The 21,010-nt window shown below is 45.8% G+C and overlaps 1 protein-coding gene across 1 annotated transcript in view; it reads left to right on the top strand.

Annotated features, from left to right (window-relative positions):
- Positions 1–4,347: 4,347 nt before the first annotated feature.
- Positions 4,348–21,010, top strand: part of RGS9 (regulator of G protein signaling 9) — a 69,775-nt gene continuing 53,112 nt past the window's right edge. The window contains exons 1-3 of the mRNA XM_060271975.2: positions 4,348–4,540; positions 12,408–12,504; positions 20,533–20,583. Coding sequence (XP_060127958.2) covers positions 4,478–4,540; positions 12,408–12,504; positions 20,533–20,583 — 211 coding nt within the window. The 5' untranslated portion in view covers positions 4,348–4,477. The remainder of the gene's footprint in view (positions 4,541–12,407; positions 12,505–20,532; positions 20,584–21,010) is intronic.

Genomic DNA, 21,010 nt, shown 5'->3' with positions numbered 1-21,010 from the left:
GTCCTCCGTCACGTGGCCGTGCCGTGTACTCCCTGAAAACTCCCCCGCGCTTTTTTTTTTGGTCACGTGATTTCTCTTCTGCGATGCAGAATCACCCGTGCTGTCTTTTGCTCGTATCTGTTTCCTTTCACGGTAGCCGAGGCGCGTAAAGTATAGTGAGAAAAGTGCTCAGAGCATGTGCAGAGTGCGTTCCTCGCCAGGGGCGAGCAGGGAGGAGCTGCACTCCCTCCCCCCAAAATCAAGTAATTAAATAAAAATACTTAACTGAAAGTAGAAATTGTAGAATGATTTTGACAATTCCTGGTTCTCGAATGTTGCTTCGAAGCAGGCTGGGGGCATCTTCACCTGTCCTGTTAAAAATTAAGCATTCCAACACAGAAGAAAGGAAGGAGATCTCCCCAACAGGTTGAGCCTACTGTACTCTGTTTGCGTTTGGCTGCAATTCTTCAGTGGGAAACACATGAGACCATTGTTTTCTCCTCAGAGATACAGTTTCTATTAGCCTTAAACTACAGTTCCGAGGATAAAGTAATATTCTTTATACTGTATGCGCATTGCTTGTGCTTTAAATGTATGGTGGGGATCTGCCCCACTTGTAAGCACTGCTTATCCCAAGATCTCTAATGTGATTTTTATGAAGCAGCCACATCTGGATGCCATAAGGGAAGCACATTTCTTTATATATACAACAACAACAACAACAACAATAAATGGGACAATCAGCAAACACAATTTAAAACATAAACTGTGAGGTAGGGAGGAAAGGAAAGACAGAAAAGCTCAGACTGTGATAATTACATTATTAACAGTGGCCATTCACAGTTTCATTGAAGACACAGATACTATATGTTTGATAAGAATCGATGGTGCCAATTCAATCCACAAATGATAGTACTGAACTTCTGGATGAACTGAAATCCAGCAGTTTCTGGTTGCAGTCTGCCTTTGAAGTTCCGTTAAATCAGTTATAGTGTGTCCTGGGAAATTGCAAAGACACACCTCTAAATCCTGGACTTGGCATCTTGTATCTGCTATCCAAAATGCACAAACCAAGTAACCCCAGGTGCCCCATAATTTAGGACTTCAGAGCCATCTCAGTTGGCATATCTGGTTATATAGACTCCATATGCCGGATCATATTCCATCAGTACTTCCAAGTTATATTCTCATTAATATTTTTTTGGAGAAAACTAAAATATATTGACAATCTTCCAGAGAATGCCATCATAGCAATAATAATGATAATGATTCTATTATTTATACCCCACCCATCTGACTGGGTTTCCCTAGCCACTCTGAGCAGCTTACAGCATATATAAAAACATAGTAAAACATCAGACATTAAAAACTTCCTGATACAGGATGGCCTTCAGATGTATTCTAAAAGTTATGTAGTTCTTTATCTCCTTGACATCTGAAGCGAGGGTCTTCCACAGGGAGAGCCCCACTACCGAGAAGGTCCTCTGCCTGGTTCCAAAGTCTGCCACTTTATACTTACCCACATCTATTATCTAGAAGCAGAGGCAACTCTAAGCTTTATTTCACCCAGGTCAAAGACCCAGTTTGGCACACACCCCATGTGCATTTGCGTACAAACACATGCAGGCTGGGAGCCTCAATGGTGCCCCTCTGGAGGCTTTAACCGGAGCAAAAAATCCCAGCTACCCCCCTATAACTACAGCACTGCCTAGAAAAGAAAATGACAGGCCACATTTTTTGTCACCTCAGTTCCCAGTTAAAATCCCTCAAGAGCAATGATATACAGTCTATCCTGGACAATGGCACAGGCTTTGGGTGAAATCCTACACCTGCTCACAGGCAATTCCACAAGCTAAAATACTGTAGCTACTAACTAGTAACGGGATGCAGGTGGCACTGTGGGTTAAAATCACAGAGCCTAGGGCTTGCCGATCAGAAGGTTGGTGGTTCGAATCCCCGCGACAGGGTGAGCTCCCGTTGCTCGGTCCCTGCTCCTGCCAACCTAGCAGTTCGAAAGCACATCAAAAGTGCAAGTAGATAAAAAGGTACCGCTCCGTCGGGAAGGTAAACGGCGTTTCCGTGTGCTGCTCTGGTTCGCCAGAAGCAGCTTAGTCATGCTGGCCACATGACCCGGAAGCTGTACGTTGGCTCCGTCAGCTAGTAAAGCGAGATGAGCCCCGCAACCCCAGAGTCGTCCGCAACTGGACCTAATGGTCAGGGGTCCCTTTACCTTTACTAACTAGTAACAACAAGACATGTAGCGGAAATGAACACAGGAATCAGGTTTCGTAGCCAACTCTGACCCAATGTCTACTATAACAAGACCTAGTGTGTGTCACCCTCAACACTGGAGGTTCATTCACTTGCACATCTTCCAGTGTGATATATTGCAATACTTGCCAGCAGCGCCCTACTTAAGGCGCAAATGTTGAAAAACCAGGGGGGGAAACATTTCAGACTCCCAGGATACCCTACCAGTGACTAAAGGTGGTCGTCCTTGAAGGGAGGAACTTCAAAGGGAGATTGCAAAGTGAAACTGCTCAGATCTCAAGACTTCAAGAGACTTCAAGAGGCTCAGTGCTATCATTTGTGTACTGAATGAGCACAATGGATTTTCATCACACTACATGTGTTAATTGGCTTGTTAATGTCAATGTTATTCACACAACTGTTTGCTTATGTGCAATAATAATAATAATAATAATAATAATAATAATAATAATAATAATATATTATTTATACTCCACCCATCTGGCTGGGTCCCCCCCAGTCACTCTGGGCGGCTTCCAACAGAAAAATAAAACACAGTAATCTATTAAACATTAAAAGCCTCCCTGAACAGGGCTGCCTTCAGATGTCTTCTAAAAGTCTGGTAGTTGTTTCCTCTTTGACATCTGTTGGGAGAGTGTTCCACAGGGCAGGCGCCACCACCGAGAAGGCCCTCTGCCTTCTGTGCTAATAGCTGCTGTTTATAATGTAATGTATCCATGCACCTTTCTGCATTTCATTTCATTTTCTGACCTCACTGTTTACAACTCCCCACCCCCAATCACCATGCATGTATATACTTGCAACTCAGGATAAAAGGGCATGTATCTTATGAATACGTGGGTGGCGCTGTGGGTTAAACCACAGAGCCTAGGGCTGGCCGATCATTATTATTTTCCATTTACAAATTGTGGCCTATGAAGCAACTCAAAGCAATATGGCAGTTGCGTTTAACACTCATATGCTGGCTAGGATCCTTAAAGAGCAACTTTCAGTATGGCTCAGGACTGGGGAATTCCCAGGGAAATATTACAATGATGATGATGATGATGAACAGAAGACCTAATTGCCATATTACAATCTGCCTTTGAAAGGTCCCCTCAATTCAAAAAACTGAATTGTCATACATTATGTGGAGAGCTGTTGTTTTAGAAACGCAAGCCCAAAGCTAACTTTGGTCTGCGGAACTAGTTGTGGTTGTTTGGAAGCCAGCCAACGTTGATGGTATGAAGGAGAAATTGTACATTTTCAACAGGAACAAACAGTAGGCTCACGATGACGGCACATCTGACATTGACACTTTCTCTGTTCATTGGAGCACTGATCAAATACTGGTTATTTGGGGGGGGGGGCAAGAACAGCAGGTGGTAATGGGCTGAAGCTTTGACTCCAAGCAACCCTCTTGTGTTTAATATGGCAAGGCTGCATACAAAGGCATTTTCAGTAGCTTCTGCCTATCTGGGTTTTCCTCCCCATGGGAGATATGTCCAAGCCTTAGCATCTTTCTGAAGCTTACAACAGCCAAACAGGGAGCATCATCAGGTGAGGTCATGAGCTATGGAGACCCCCTCAGTCCGGATTCTGAATATTTGTGCCCTGGATCTGGACCACAGCCCAGAGAAGCTCCACATCAGTGGAATGTGGAAAATATGCATCCTGTATTTTTCTCAGTGCAACTGGCTGCTTTACAGGTTTATAACGTTACCTGCAGGTGGGGATCTAAATAAATCCAGCGTTTCCAGATAAAGCAGCCTTTGAGATTGGAACAAGTCCTGTTTTTCCATATTTTTCAACACATCGACTCATCCTTAAGAAGAAAGAAAAGGGGGGGGGGCATCTGTTCCAATTTTGTTCCTTTGCTGAGACGTGCAACCTGCTAACAATTTCTAATCTCGTAAACGATTCAGATTAGTTTCCGATCCGAATTCTCCTTCCGTTTCTTATCCCGTTAGTATTGTAAATAGATGAGTGGGCTCCCCCTAATGCTGGCAGCTTGGAAAGACTCCAAAGACGCATGCAAATAAGACCTCGGTGCTCCTTGCTGATTGGCTATGGCGGGACAGTGCCCGATTCCACCGCTGGCTTTATTCTCTAGGCTGGGGAGTTCGAGTAATGCAGTTTGCCTGAAATCAGCCACAAGAGGACCGGCTCCCCTGCAATTGGTTAGGCCTGGGTTTTTTTCCTCCTTCCTCTTCTTTTTGTAGCTTTCGGCTTGGCTAAGTAGACCACGATGACCATCAGACGCATAGATCAAGGGCAGCGTTACAGGCCAAGAATGGCATTCTTGAAAAAGGTAACTTACTATTATTTTAAGAGTCTAGTAGCTACCAGATAAATAGATGGAACTGGCTAGTGCAGGAACCCCGAACACATCTGGGAAACACCTGCCCTCTGACCAGGATTGTATATCACGAAGATTTTTGCATGCAAACAATAGGCATGTTATCCGGATAAGGTGTGCCATCTCTTACAGTTTTCAGAATTAATTATTTTCCAAGGAGCCTATGGTTCCATTAGCGGAGTATTTTAAAAAGAATCTTTGCTTGCTGTTTCCCCCAGTCCTTTTGCTACAGAGCAAATACTGTAAAGGCAAATACCCCTGTTTTATGAAAGCAACCTGTTACACACAGTTTGTTTGTGCGTGGGCGCAGCAGTAGCTGCTTGAAATAAAGCTGAGCAGCTCTAAGAATTTTGGATATATAATTATTTTTTATATAAGTAAATAGTTCTTGTTATTTTACCTCATTCGTAAGGCTACAATTTCTTGCATGGAGGGGTTTGGGTTTTTTTGCTTTGATGGCCATTCATATTTTAATTTTGAGGGATAAAAGCCCATCACCCATGGGGTTTGCAGCCCTAATTCAGCACTGAACTGTAACCCGGTTAATTTCACGTCCCCCTCCCAGCTTTATTCATTGCTGCAGTTCCGTCCTAACCCCATGTAGACCCAGATGTTTTTATGCTGTGGTTATTAATCTAGATGATCTACGACTCCCTGGTGTTGTACTCCCAGCCTTTCACATAGATTTGGAATCCTATTTATTTAGATAATTTATGACTGCTTAATATTTTAAGAAAAAAAAACCCAACAACTCTAAGCAGCTAACAGGTCCACATCACATAATCCATTATCCATTATTTGATTTTGGAGAAGGGAGCCAACCTCATTTGCATTCATTTACCTCACTCATAAACATGCAGAAGAAAGGATGAGAAAAACCCACCTTTTTTCCATCAACCTTTTTCGGAGGTAAATGACAGTACAATCCTAACCATTTCTGCCCAGAAGTAAGTCCTATTGAATTCACTGGGGCTTACTCCCAGGTAAGGGGGGGTTCAGACTGCTGCCTAAGCCATTGATTTGAGTAAATATACTTGACATATTGATGGTGTCTTTCCGCCCCCTCAAAAGACGCTGCAAGCTGTTTTCTCTGCCTGTTCATAATCTACTTTAAAGTGGGTGTATATATGCCTTTATAATAGTTTAAGCCTTACAGACAACAGCATGTTGACAAATAACTGCTTGGGATTAACTACCTCTTTCTTTCCCCCAAAGCATCTATATAAAAGCATTTTATTAGCACCAATATGTGAAAAGAGTTTAAGCAGGCAAGGTATTAGCCCAGCTTTTCTCCCCTGAACGTTCCTGCCTTTCTTGTCTGTGGCTTATCCTGCTGAATAGAATTAGTTGACTTCCCAGTGATACGGACAGCTGCCCATTTCTGGTGTGTGTGAGATTGTGTGCGCACACACTATAGCACAACATAGGAACACATTCACCTCTAAGCTGTTTTAGCTGAGTATCAAACATAGGAGGCAGCGACAGGATTACAAGCAAAAAAGAAGAGAGATGAGAGGGAGTGTGAATTTATTTTGTGTCACAATATTTGTCATACATCACCAGCACTTGTACTTTTCATGCTCAAAGCGGGATACCACAATGTTTTCCTTTCGAACTGTTTGTTCCTAGAGCCTGTCAAGATTTATTTAAAAGAGCAATTGGGCCATGTTCTGTTTTGATTTACATGCTTGCAAATTCCACTGAAGGCAAGGAGATCAACTCGGAAGGAACAAAAAAGATCAGTTTAGGAATTACATTTTCCTTATATTAAGACAGCTGGCGTAGCTCAGTCGGTAGAGCATGAGAGTCCAATGTTGGGCAAAGTATTCCCGCATGTCAGGGGATTGGAATAGATCAGCGTTTCCCAACCTTGGGCCGCCAGCTGTTTTTGGACTACAACTCCCATCATCCCTAGCTAGCAAGACCAGTGGTCAGGGATGATGGGAATTGTAGTCCGAAAACAGCTGGAGGCCCAAGGTTGGGAAACACTGGAATAGATGACCCTTATAGTCTCTACCAGAATATGCCTGTACTTAAACCAAAACACACATGGAGATTTATTTATTTATTGCCGCAGATTATGATAAATTATCCTTATATTGTTCACTTGTAATAAAGCACAAGATGAAACTGGATTCAGTTTATAAAAAAAATGCCCACAGGTAGTAAAGATGGGATGGGTAGTAAAGATCTTGCCTTCCTCTAATATTTAAAAAGAAGTTGCAGGGCTCACCCCTCTCCCTTTTGAGCTTTACTGCAACAACCCAAGTCTATTGTCTTCCGTTACTTGTTTCCAAAATTTAAAAAGCATCCCCATTGATGCCTGTGGGAAGCTTTGAGGAGAACGGAGCCTTTTGCGTGATGCTGCTGTGCACTTTATACCTGAGAATTTGGTCTAAAACTCAAGACACCTGTGGCCACCACTCTGCTGAAGTTAAGCAGGTCTGGGCCTAGTCCGTACCTTGATGGTACTGAGAACCATCTGCCTTGCCCCCCCCCCCCCCATAATGCAAAAAAGGTTAAATTATACTGCAGTGATGTTGCCAACCTTTGTCTACTCAGAATAATCCAGCCTCGTTCAGTTCATTGGGGTTTACTCTCAGGTAAGTGGGCATCAGAAGATTGCAGCTGCAAATGACTGTCCCAAACCAGTCATGCACTCCTCTTAAGAAGAGAGTCAGAAAAGGATGGTTTGACAGGATTTGTAGATTGATATCTCAATAACAAGAGGAAGATGCCGAAAAGCTCAGTGGGGGAGGGATATTGCGTGAGCCTTATTATATAATACATTATATAGGGCACCTGGCAAACCTGGAACAAGGTGACACAATGTAACATAGGGCTGTTATGTGTTCAGAATTACTCGGAAATAGCCAGGATTTGTCCTTCAAAAATGGCATCCGGGCAGAATTATCTGAAAGTGGTTAAAACGTCTGGGAAAATCTGGGTAAATGTTAGCCCATATCGGAAGTGTTGTGTTGTTTTGGCGATTTCCCTAAAAATAGGTTTAAAAACTTCATTTTGTGTGTGTCCGGATTTTCACTTTTTGAAATACGGCAACCCTATGTAACATAAAGATACTGAGAGAGCAGTAAAAGCAGGTAAGGAAAGACTTGGGACATCTTTTGACACACCAAGCTGAATGTCTGAGAGGTAGGGAAAAGGTAAAGAACCCCTGGAAAGTTAAGTCCAGTCAAAGGTGACTATGGGGCTGCGGTGCTCATCTTGCTTTCAGGCCGAGGGAGCTGGTGTTTGTCCACAGACAGCTTTCCGGGTCATGTGGCCAGCATGACTAAACCACTTCTGGCGCAACGGGACACCATGATGGCTGCCAGCAGGCCCGTCCTAGCCATAGAGGCTAGTGGTGCGGAGAACCACGGCGCCGGGCGCTGGAAGGGCGCCAAGTGAGCGCAGGGTTCCGGCGATCTGGCCAGGACTGCGGTCCACTAGCTGAGAGGCTGTGCCGCGTCTCTCTCCTTCTCCGAGGACTCCGCGCTTCCTGCGCCTCCTCCTTGTTTCCCCAGCGCTGGGTTCCGCTCAGTTGAGCTTTGCCACCAGCGCGCGCACAGCACCCAAGCAGCTCTTGCTGATTCCACGGTGCGCGCGCTGGTAGCGAAGCTTGACTGAGCGGAACCCAGCGCTGGGGAAACAAGAAGGAGGTGCAGCGCAGAGTCCTCGAAGGTGGCCTCCCGCTGCTGCCACAGTCCGCTTGGCACTCCCGGGCCCTTGGAGAGGCTCTCAAGGGGGGCGCTGGAGGGACCTAGCGCCAGGGCGCTGGATGGGCTTAAGACGGCCCTGGCTGCCAGAGTGCACGGAAATGCTGTTTACCTTCCCGCCAGAGCAGTACCTATTTATCTGGTGTGCTTTCAAACTGCTAGGTTGGCAGGAGCTGGGACCGAGCAACGGGAGCTCACCCCGTCGCGGGGATTCGAACCGCCAACCTTCCAATTGGCAAGCCCAAGAGGCTCAGTGGTTTAGACCACAGCGCCACCCGCATCTGGGAGGTACTAAGGTATGGCAACACTGATGTTTTTGCTGCCTGCCCATGACCACAAGAATAAGACTATTAAGTATAGAGTACCCTTATTCCTTCAGTTAAGTTTTCAGTCAGAAACCTATTTCAAGGCATGCCTGCCGTGTTTCCTGCTGCTTCCCCTCAAGTTTCTTATTCAGTGTTTAGCACATCAGTAGATCCAGGGCCTTGTTGGTGCTGGCCCATGGTCCTTCACATCAGAGGGCACACACACAGCCTCCCTCATGCACTTGCGCAATATGTGCTGGGGTCATAGAGCTGCACCAGATAGCTCCACCGCTTGTTAGCCTCATCTTTGGGATAGACAGATCTGTTAATTTTGGTTTGTCTCACAGGTCAGCGCAAGGAGGCCAGCCTAGGAAGTTTGGAGGTTCCTCTGTTCTCACACATGCAGATTCCACAGTGGAAGCTGAATTGCACCCTGATACTTTCAACCATTTCCATTAATACATGTGCTTTCGTCTTACATATACGTTTTCATACAATTTAATTTGTTTAAAGAACCGCACCGCAAAATTTGGAGAAGTGTGAATTTCAAAAGATAGCCGTGTTTTGATTTGGTATATTATTTCAGGAAGTGCGAATGAGGTAGGCTTGCGTTGAAACGCAAACTGAACTGAATTCCTCCCCATTCCTTCCTCGACTGTTATGCAAACTAGCCCTCCTGGGCATTGGTTGGCCTGCCAGCATGGCTAGCAATTTTTAATATATTGGAACTCTTAATAAGCAGCCACTTTCCTTCTCAGATGAGGGAAAAGTTGCCTGCTGCGTCCTCATCAGCAAAAGGCATGGTTTGTGGCTGAGTCAGTACAGCGGCACCTAATGAAAGCTTCCTACCCAATCTCCCTTGTTCCCTTTGATATATATTATATTTCTTAAATGACAAGAGGGCACTCGGCAGGAAGAGGGAAGTGACAAGCCTCTGGAGTTATTTGCTCATTAGAAAAACAGTATGCCCTGCACCATCCGACTGATGCGAGTTTTCTGAACACACTGTTTGCTCTTTACAGAGGCAAGTAGGGATAAGGCAGCAGTAGGAATATATTTGTATATGTTAAGAACCTGCACAGCCTGACAAATTACTTTGGCCAAAGATATAGAGGGGCTTGGGAGATTCGCTTCATTTTGAACACAGTGAGACTTGCAGCAAGATTCTGATTCTTACTGAAGATTCTATGGAACGTTTCTGACTTCTATTGTTCTGGGGAATTAAGTTAGGCAAATGGTATTTTGCATGAAAATCTGGTCTGTGACACTTGAAGGCTTGGGTGGGTATGTACTTGGCCATTCTTCTAATCTTTGAAAGGACTTGTTTGCATATACATTATCTGATTTCTGCAAGAAACATCAGGGTTTCCTGCAGCAAACACAAATCGCGCCTAACACACATTTAGGGACATGTGTGGGATCCATAGATGTACAGTATTACTAGTGCTTTTTGATGCAGTTATTTGGGTGTGAATAGATAAGTGTTGAGACGTGAGCACCACATGCCAGGTCCTTGCCACGTGCATTCTGGGTTATGTTCAAGTGAATGAAAGGTAAACAGGATGGAACAGTCTTCGGTGGCATCAGTAGATATTGGGAATGTTATTGTTCCTTCTTGACTTACCTTCCATATTTGAAAAAAAGGAGACTGTGCTCCAGGCTCTAGGCAATCCAATTTATTCCGCTGTGCCCAGAGCCTTCTTGATAAAATGGAAGAGATATGAGCAGTATTACCACTTTCCTGTAACTTCTCAAACTGCCAGACATAATTTTCTATCCCTCCCATAGACAATAAAGTTTCTTTAAGGAGAGGGACATATTTCCAAATTATTGTGGGTTTTAGGTGAATACTTCCAAATCAGGAGACAAATTCTCCAGACCCATGTCCAAAAATGAGGCATATTTGCAGGGCTGGCCCTACGGCCAGGCTGGGTGGCGCAGGGCGCCAGGGCGCCCTCCCACTGGGGCGGCGCCGTGCAGCCGCGCCCGGCAGCCGCGCTGCGCACTAAGCCCGCCTGCCACGCAGCAGCGCCCGGCAGCCACGCTGCGCCCACCTGCCCACCATGCAGCAGCGCCTGGCAGCCGTGCTGCATGCTGAGCCCGCCCCCCGCCACGCAGCAGCTCCCGGCAGCCGCACGCGCTGAGCCCGCCTGCCCGCCGCGCTGGGAAACGGGGCGGGGGGGCGCCGGAGGGATCCGCTGCACCACGGCGCCAGGGCGCCAGGGATGCTTAAGACGGCCCTGCGTATTTGCCCCTTTCTTGCAGAGGTTGAATGTTCCTGCAGTTACTCCAGCCCCTGCCTGCATACAACAGCTGCTTTATTTTAATACAGAACAACAAGGCAAGAGGCAGAAGTCCTTATTCCATCCCGCATGTGCTTCAACTCCCCACACTGAGCTAGGACAGGCCCTATGATCTCTTATGAATATATTGTCAGGTGTAGAGTTCTTTTACCCCCACCTTTTGTCTTGCATCAGGTTGGACCAACAGGCAGATGCCCTCTTGTTTTCCCCTCCCTTCTGCTAGGAAGAAGGAAAAGAGCAAATACAGATGTGTGACCTGTAAGTCATGAGTCACATGGTGGCACCATTTTATAGCTCAGCACACCTTCAGTACCAGCAAGAGGAGCAGATCAGCCTGCCTTGTCTACTGTGTGCTTTGCCAGAACAAGTCGAGCAACATTCTGGCTCCTGCTCTCAGGTGCCCTGTCTCCTCCCCCTCCTCCCCACCACACTTCCATTTGAGTCCCCTTTCTGTTCCTCATACCTGTGGCTGCCGTTTGCTTTCCAGGGACATATGTTAACAGCAAGAGCTCCTGACTGACTCACAGTTCTCCTTTGTAATCAATGTCAACGGAGGTTGCAGTTGTCTTGGTCCGCATGGGCAAGTGGTCAGCTGGTTTGGTCAGCGTGTGAATGTGGAAATACTCCTTTTCTTCTCCCCCCACGGTCTAGTGTTGGAAAACCTTAGGCCAAGGGTAGCTAACCACTCAGGTGCTGTTGGACCACAACTCCCATAATCCCATAATCCCAGAACTTTGGCCATGCTGGAGGGACTGATGGGCGTTGAACAACGTTTATATTGGCACCATGTTGGCTACCATTGCCTTAAGCTTTCTCCTTTTGCTTTGCCTTGTGTCTGTGCCTTTTGCAGCCACCTAGATTCTTAATTTCTGCCAGCTTTGTTTATTTGTCTCTTGTTGATTAGGGATGGGCAGCCACCCACCTGATTGGCTCCCAAACCTGTTGGGTTGCTCAAGTTGAATAGTAAAAAACAAACAAAAAACCTCAGTAAAGTTTTTAAGTGCGTTGATGAATCTCAGCCGGGCCTAGCAATGGACTTTGAGGCCGGAATTTCAAGGAATACTTGAGCAACCCAGTTCTTCCCTATTTCCTCCTCTCCTCTTCCCTGCTGTTCTCTATCTTCCCCAAGAACATCATAATCCCATTGGGAAATGTGGGGTGGGAATGGGAAGCAGGAGAGCAGGATGAGCTCTGGCAGGTAAGAGTGCCTGACCACTAATGTAATGCATTCCTAGTGAGAAGTATGTGTATTATGAGTAGTAGCTGTCACTGGAACGCTTTGACCACCAAATGCAACAACAAGCATCATGGGACACATGAAATACACATTTGGTTTTTCTGTAATACAATAACACCAGTGGAATAGCTATGAAATTGATGGGATATCGGAAGAGAAAGTGAGGCCGATCAAACTTCTTGACTCTCTTGATTTTGTTTTGCATGCTCGACACATTCCCCCTTGTTTTTCTTAACATGCGCCTGGTCCAATTTGCAGCTGGAGGTTCTGTTGGTGGAGATGCAGGAGCCAAGTTCTGGCATCAAAATGCACGCTCAGAAGGTCACGGTCGTCGACATCCCGCATGCAATGACTGGTAAGTCTGACAGCAGCAGCCACAAAGTGCAACAAAAGCCATTTACCCCCTACCAGACTTTTAGAGGACATCTGAAGGCAGCCCTGTTTAGGGAAGCTTTTAATCTTTAAGAAATTAGTGTATTCTGATATTTCTGTTGGAAGCCTCCCAGAGTGGCTGGGGAAACCTAGCCAGACGGGCGGGGTATAAATAAATTATTATTATTATTATTATTATTATTATTATTATTATTATTATTATGTTTTAAATAATCCAACAATCAAAATTACTTTTCTGGTGCTGGGAGGACAGTCACAGTCCTTCAGCTGCAAGGAGATTGCCATCCTGACACCGCAAAAGAAGACAATTTATGATAAGGAATGTTTGTGCTGTCCCGGGATCACAGAAAAGGGAGCAAAATATCCAACCTACTCCTATGCCTGTAAATTACAGCATTTCTTCCCTCAGAACACACTGAATCGGAAATAGGCAGGTAGCGGTGGTGCTTTGAAGTTGCGAGCCTGTCATTACTGTCTATTGAGTGTGCTGCAACAACAATTGTACTTTGGTGCCTGCCAGCTATGTTCACTCAAGGCAACCCTGCAAACATACTCTAAGCACCTCCTTGTGGATTATTTAAAAAAGAAAAAAAAAAGCAAGCAAGCTCCAGAGCATGTTGTAAATACTTTACTACCATTTTGCCCTTGCTATATGTACCAAACCCTCTTCGCTGAAGACAAAGGTGTCCTGGAAGTCAATTGAAATTAGCAGGTAGAACTGGAAGGGGAAGTTATGGTTCACAGTACAGTAGTTCCTTTGTGCCTTTATGAAGCAAAGGCGTACCTAGGCTCCCTTGTGCTCTTGGCAAGGAGCTGTATTTGTGCCTGCCCCCATCCCTTGTGTTTCTCTGCCGAGGCGCCCAGAGGAGATTAGTGCCTCATCCAGAGCAGTAGAAGAGTGGCCCAGCGAACAGTCGGGTAGATGGGTGGGCAAAATCCTAGCCACTCCAAGCCAAGAGTGGAGAGGCATGATTTCTGCGCCCCCGTTGGGCCTGCATCCTTGACAGGGGTCAACCTGACCCTCTGCCCCTGTTACGAGGAGCATTGGTGTGATCTTTCTAATGAAGGAACTAAACTGCAGAGCATCGCCAAGTACATTGTGGTTGAATTCAGTGGAAAACCAGAACCAAGCAAATGTGCTTAAAAAGCTCAGTCCAAGGGGTAGATTCACAGAAGAAAACAGAACTTGTTCGTTTCTTTTTAGCTAGGACTACTCGGGCTCTGATTGTATGACGAGTTCCACCGTTCCCTGGTAATATTCCAATAAGTTCAGGAGACCAGCTCTTAACCCACAGATTGTTCCTTTAAATGTTCCAAGGCACAGAGAGAAAGCACAGCCTTTGCCTGTCCCACACTGTTTCTTTGCCAATCTGACGATTGCTATGGCCAGCAGATTTTAATTTTGCTCCACAACAGACAGAGGAGGGGAGTGGGTCATGTGCAACAGCTGCATTCTGTCATTGTGTCTTAGGATATTTAAAGGCATAGGCACAGTCTCTCGGTGAAGAACCAGCAGCCCTGTAGGAACCTGTTTTAGTGAGTTTGCCAAATGAGCATGGACTCACCCGGAACAATTGTTGACTTATTCAAAAGAGTGAAGTTGATTTTCAACTTCGGTACAAGGTGTGTACGGAAAGTTGCCGTGAGGTCGGGGAAAACAGTTCTGTGAAATTTTCCAAGACCACGCTCTGGCCACAAGCTGAATGCTAAATTTGTTAAAACTCGTTTAGATTGGTATTTATATTGAGTTTATCGCTGTTTTGTTTGCTTTGTTTTCCCTTCCTAATATTGCTGATAGCAATATTATTGGTATTGCTATTATGATTGCTAGCTGCCTTGAGCGTTATTTGACTGCATATCAGTGCAGTCTTGGTACACCATAGTTTGACTGGCTGTGTCATGTGAACCAGGACACTACCGTATTTATTTGTTTGTTTGTTTGTTTGATTGATTGATATACTTGTATGCTGCCCTGTGGTTTAAAAAATTCCAGGGCAGTTTGAATATTAAACAAATAGAATCCAATCCATTCAGTGTTTCTCAACCTTGGGTCCCCAGATGTTTTTGGCCTACAACTCCCATGATCCCTAGCTCACCGGACCAGTGGTCAGGGATGATGGGAGTTGTAGGCCAAAAACATCTAGGGACCCAAGGTTGAGAAAGGCTGAAGGTAGCGAGCATTCACATGAGAATATCAACATTCACCGAACTTTTAACATCTCCTATAACAGTATAAAATCAGTCTTGTCTTTGACTGAGGCAACAGGAAAATGGGGTACTTTCTATTTTTAAATCAGAGCTGCCTTTCTCTGGATGCCAAACATCTTTACAGTCCTGCTAACACTGAATTTTTATTGATTTGATGCTGATAATTGAAAAAGGTTTCTGGGGGTTGTATCTAGCAGTTGATTGTAAGGCTTCCAACAAGGAGGGGTGCAGTATTCCATGCTTCCCCCAATCTCTGCAGCTCCAGCTCCCGATATCAGCTTCAGAAGGTTGGGGAACTCTCCAGAGCAGGCATCCCCAAACTGCGGCCCTCCAGATGTTTTGGCCTACAACTCCCATGATCCTTATCTAAGAGGACCAGTGGTCAGGGATGATGGGAATTGTAGTCCAAAACATCTGGAGGGCTGAAGTTTGGGGATGCCTGCTCCAGAGCATATTTACGGGGCATTGTGTGTTTGTTTGGTTTCTGTGTGTGCATGTGTGTGTGCAGGGCCGTCTTAAGCATATTGGGCGCCCGGGCGCCGTGGTGCGAAAATCGCTCCGGCGCCCCCCCCCCACCGCGGTTGTCTGGCGGGCGCAGCGCCACCCAGCCTTGCCTTAGAGCCGGCCCTGTGTGTGTGCAGGATAGAGGGGGGAATAACTGAATTTTTTTTTCTTATTCTTATTAACTAAGTTTCCATGCTGCTCTTCAACCGAGGACCACAGGGCGGTTTGCAAAATAAAGACCCAAAATTGCATATCATAGTAAAAAAACAAAAACAACACCTCACAGTTTTAAATGCCATAGATAGTTTCATTGGTCAAAGGCCTGGGAGAAGAATGGCATCTGTTGTTGTTGTTGTTGTTTAGTCATGTCCGACTCTTCGTGACCCCATGGACCAGAGCACGCCAGGCACTCCTGTCTTCCACTGCCTCCCGCAGTTTGGTCAGACTCATGTTCGTAGCTTCGAGAACACTGTCCAACCATCTCATCCTCTCTAGTCCCCTTCTCCTAGTGCCCTCAATCTTTCCCAACATCAGGGTCTTTTCCAGGGAGTCTTCTCTTCTCATGAGGTGGCCAAAGTCTTGGAGCCTCGGCTTCAGGATCTGTCCTTCCAGTGAGCACTCAGGGCTGATTTCCTTCAGAATGGATAGGTTTGATCTTCTTGCAGTCCATGGGACTCTCAAGAGTCTCCTCCAGCACCATAATTCAAAAGCATCCATTCTTCGGCGATCAGCCTTCTTTCTGGTCCAGCTCTCACTTCCATACATCACTACTGGGAAAACCATAGCTTTAACTATACGGACCTAGAATGGCATCTAAAGATATGCAATGAAGGAAACCTTATTGCTGCAGTGCATTGCACAAGGGGCTGCCTTTGAAGATTCTTCAGAAACTGCAGCTAGTGCAGAGTTTGTTGGCCAGATGGTTGATCAGAGGTAGGAGGTCTGAGCATATAGCTCCGTTTTTAGCATAGCTGCACTGGCTGCTGATCAGCTCCCAGATCAATTGAAAGTGTTGTTTTTGAGCTTTAAACCACTATGAGGATCAGAACCCTAATACCTTAGGATCCGCCACTCCCTGCATGAATCTACTCAGACTCCATGTTTGTCATCCGACTCCCTCCTTGATGTGCCCCACTGAGGGAGGTCTGGAGGGTGGCAACACAAGAACGGGCCTTTTCACTGGTGGCTCTCCGATAGTTGAATGTAAGTGTTGCCCCTGGCACCATCATTATCAGGTAAATATATTCCTGTTCACCCAAGAAGTTGGCTCTTAGGGTAAGTGTAAGGGGGACTCCCTACAGGGAGCCAGCCCCCATCATCCTAACGTCCACCTCATCAAGTACAGAGAGCACCAGTGGTTCTGAAGCAGCCAGAGGGGGAAGAGGAGACTCGGAGAGGGAGAGAAATCAGAGTGAAGGACAGTGGGAAAGCTCGGAGGCGGAGGGAGGCAGGCAGACGCTTGGGAATACGGCAGAGCCAGGGAACCGACTGCTGAGGGAGGAAACTGAAAGGGCATCGCTCCTTCCGGCGCCAGAAACACAGGTCAAGGGGGCGGCGTTTTGGGGTGCCCAGACTACTTTGCTGGCGTAGGAACAGAGGTACGCCATTGCCGGATTCTGGTTCGGGATGAGAGGTCATGCTTTTAAGCTGTCTCTACACTGTAAATAATTAGCACAATAAACGTCTTTGAAGACAAACTGGACTCAAGCGGAGTTACTCTAGAGTAGCCACGACGACCCTCTGACAGCAAGATTCCCCCCCTTTTATGTTATTGCAGGATGAGCATTTTTAGTCAATAATGTTTTATATCATTTTGATGCATTTTAAATTACACACTGTATATGTGTTTTTTTATCATTATAAGCCGCTTCGAGGTACTTTACAGAGTAAGCGATGAATAAACGCAGCTGAGCAACAGCATTGGCTACAACTGTATGAACTTTAGAGATCTTAGGCCACAGTTTCGCCTGGAATAAACAGGAACAGCTCCACTCACATCCTGCTAGGGATGGATGATCATTTCCCCAGGATTCAGAAAATAAGCACCGCCTCTTTAAGGGAGAAGAACAGGTGCAAGCTGGGTTGCCTAGCACAGGTCTGAGTTACAGGCTAATCTTTTAATTTCATCTATTTCAGGAAGCAGATAGTAGGGATAAGAGCTCCTGGCTGCTTGGCAAAAGTCTCAAGTGATCAGCGCAATGTCAGGAAAGGTTAACATTTTTAATCTGCATTGGGGAGGCATTTGGAGATGAAGATTAGGACATGCTCAGGGACGGAGTGCATTCCTGAAGCCTTGCCCTATTTAAAACTTCTAGTTTTAACCTTTCCTACCACCTGGGACGCGGGTGGCGCTGTGGGTTAAACCACAGAGCCTAGGGCTTGCTGATCAGAAGTTGGCGGTTCAATTCCCCGCGACGGGGTGAGCTCCCATTGCTTGGTCCCAGCTCCTGCCAACCTAGCAGTTTGAAAGCATGTCAGTGCAAGTAGATAAATAGGTACTGCTCCGGCGGGAAGGTAAACGGCATTTCCGTGCGCTGCTCTGGTTCGCCAGAAGCGGCTTTGTCATGCTGGCCACATGACCTGGAAGCTCTACGCTGGCTCCCTCGGTCAGTAAAGCGAGATGAGCGCCGCAACCCCAGAGTCGGTCACGACTGGACCTAATGGTCAGGGGTCCCTTTACCTTTACCTTTTACCGTGCAGAGTACAAAGATCGGTGGCAGAAACAGGGGTGGCTTAATGCCAGATTCATTCATGATATGTATTAAACTCTTCTCCCGACTCCAACTGGTTGATACTATATTTTTTCTGTATGTATCTATGTACCAGTATATATATTTTTAATGCCTTTGAAATGAAGCATTCTGTGGCTTATTTATCAAATTTCCTCCACGCAATCAATTCCCCTACAGCTCACCAAACATATCTCTATTGAAGATGGTAATGAGTCCTTTCGTACTGGTTCCATGCGTCCTTTTTTTTTTTTTTTTTGCTCCCCAAGTTACAAGCTCTGGCCTCTGAAATCTGACATATCTCTTTGTGTTCCATTTTAATTTACAAACCTTTAATTGAATTGCACAGCTCCTGGCTCGCTTGCCCTTTCTCTTTCGCGCAGGAAATAATAAGGTTCCCAATGAGTCACCTTGTCGAGAGAACACAATTCCGTTTCCCCTGACGCTGGATTATGATTTAGCCTTTCAGTGGCAAATCTGAATACTCTCCCTCTTTCACGAAAATATGCAGTAAAACATATGCATCGAGAACTGGCAGAAATATGAGCTTTTAGAAAGCAGAGGGATTTAGATCATTAGAGTCATAATATTAGCTCCTGAAGTGTATTTTTAAAATAAAAAAATAGACCAATTTTCCCCAACCTGGTGCCCTCCAGATGTTTCGGTCTAAAACTCCCGTCAGCCCATTTGCTATGAAGGAGTTGGTGAGAGGATGAGAAGGCAGTTATTTCATCCTCCGGCTTTTAGAAGTTGAACAGAAAGTGCAACATCACAAGAGCAGAGCATCTCCTGTCATCCCACCCCTCTCACCTTGGTTGCTGTATTGCTAAGACTTCCATGCAACCTCTGATGTTTTTAACCAAATGAACCAGAATAGTTTACTGCCCTAAAACTGCTTTGTTCCCAGATAGCTAACTTTCAACTTCAGATTCTCTGTGTTTCCATTGCACCCCCCAACCCCTTAAGTTTAGTTCTCCACATTTTCAAGTCAGTTAAAAATGACACAAATGATTTTGAATGCTCATCGGAGAAAGGGATGTACTGGTAAACTCAAATATTTATTCATCCTGCTATTTTTTTAAAAAACAACAACAACAACAACGTGTCATTAAAAAACGTATGACCAACCAGCCTGTGACTCAGAAACTGCGCATACAGTGTTAGAAACTGAAATATGAAAGCTAGGAGCTAACCTTAAACCTAGGTTATGGGTGCTGCAATGGAGTGTTTAGGCACGCTTCTTAATAACAAGAATATAAAACTGAAAATGAATGAAGTGCAGCTAAAGTCCTGTGTTCATTTTTCACATGATCTAGTCCTCATCTAAAGACTGCAAAAAACAAAGCCATGCTTCCCTTGCCCACCCCTCTAATATTCTTATGAGGGTCCCTTCTCCAGTCTTCAGAGAGTAGCTGGAAGTGGGGAGGCAGTAAAAGGTCCTCCTTTTCTTCCAGCAGTGGCAGTTTTAATCTGAAATCTTAGGCGCGTTACTGCGCCCAGAGCTCAGAAACAGCTTGCATTAACGAAATCCCCTGTTGCAAAATGCGCCTAGAACAGTGGGAGTTTCAAACGCTGTGCACATGGTTCCCAATAATTATTCTGGTCCTTGTTGGCATAACAAGTAAAAGATCACTAGCCAGGAGACAGACTCATTGGGAGAGTTGTGAACCACAGCACACTCCATCGACTCTTCTGTGGGGGAAATAGGAAGCATGTGTCATTTCATCAACTTTGCTGAATGCAAAGTTCCATCAAGTACCTCCTTCCCCAGAACTGTGCCAGCTGGTCATCATAGGAACATCTGGTGTAGGAAATGGGTGGCCAAGCTTTGGTTTTGATTTTTCTCTTTCCTTACTGTCCCTTGTGTGTCAAGCTTGTCTGCTTACCTTTTTTGGTGGGTGGTGTTGCTGGCGAGGCTTGGGCCCCGCAGTGATCCAGCTGGGGGCAGAGGCCGACACCATCCGGCCGCTGTCCAATCAGCACTGGTGGGAGGCGTGGCTGTGGCAAAACTTAAACCGTGGCGTGGCTGGGGGATCGCCCTCTCGCGCCCTTCGCCGGATCTCCCTCCCTCCCTCCCTCTTTTTACGCTTTGCTATGACACAAACTGCGGGAGGCAGTGCAAGACAGGAGTGCCTGGCGTGCTATGGTCCATGGGGTCACGAAGGGTCGGACACGACTGAACGACTAAACAACAACAAATGACACAGCCTTGCTATGGACAAATGTTTGCCCTTCTGAAACAAATCAATAAAATATCAAATACAAAGAGAAGTCAAAGTGGGACGAGCGTACATGTGTATAAGTGACTGTCACTTTTTCAAACTATGTTTGAAACCTCCTTGGGTGGGGGGGACTGTTACCCATTTCCAGTCTGACGAGTCTCTTGTAGCGGCTGAGGGTGGGAGCTGCAGGTCTGGATCTGCATTTCCCATTGGGGGGGGGAGCTTTCCAGGTGAGAGGCTGTTCCTGTAAGCAGGTCACAGAGGTCAGAATGTGAAATTTTGTTATTCTGATTATTTACACCGTCTGCTCTTGCCCTTGCTTTCCAGGTTCCGATATGCTGCAGTGGCTTATGCAGCGCCTTCAGATTACCGACGAAGGTAAGTTTTGGCGGGAAACACAGGTGGCGTTTGGCCAAGGTTCCTCCCCATCCTTTTCCTCCACACTACAGTACAGTGGTACCTTGGTTCTCAAACGCCTTGGTTCTCAAACACCGAAAACCCGGAAGTAAATGTTCCGGTTTTCCAACGTTTTTCGGAAGCCAAACGTCCGATGCGGCTGTCAGCTATTGTTTCCGGGGCGCCTGCACCAACCAGAAGCTGTGCCTTGGTATTCGAACATTTTGGAGGTCAAACGGATTTTTGGAACGGATTAAGTTTGGCACTTTTGTTTTTGCTATTTATTTTGCGTTTTTGTTTTTGAGGCTTTTTCGGTTAATTCGTTTTTGTGATTGTGTGGAACCCACTTCAGCTATTGATTGATTGATTGATTGATTGATTGATTGTGTGACTGCGGAACTGGATTAAA

Source organism: Zootoca vivipara, chromosome 2 (genome assembly GCF_965207765.1).
Source record: "Zootoca vivipara chromosome 2, rZooViv2.hap1.1, whole genome shotgun sequence".
NCBI lineage: Eukaryota > Metazoa > Chordata > Lepidosauria > Squamata > Lacertidae > Zootoca > Zootoca vivipara.
This window is presented reverse-complemented; position numbering and strand designations above follow the sequence as displayed.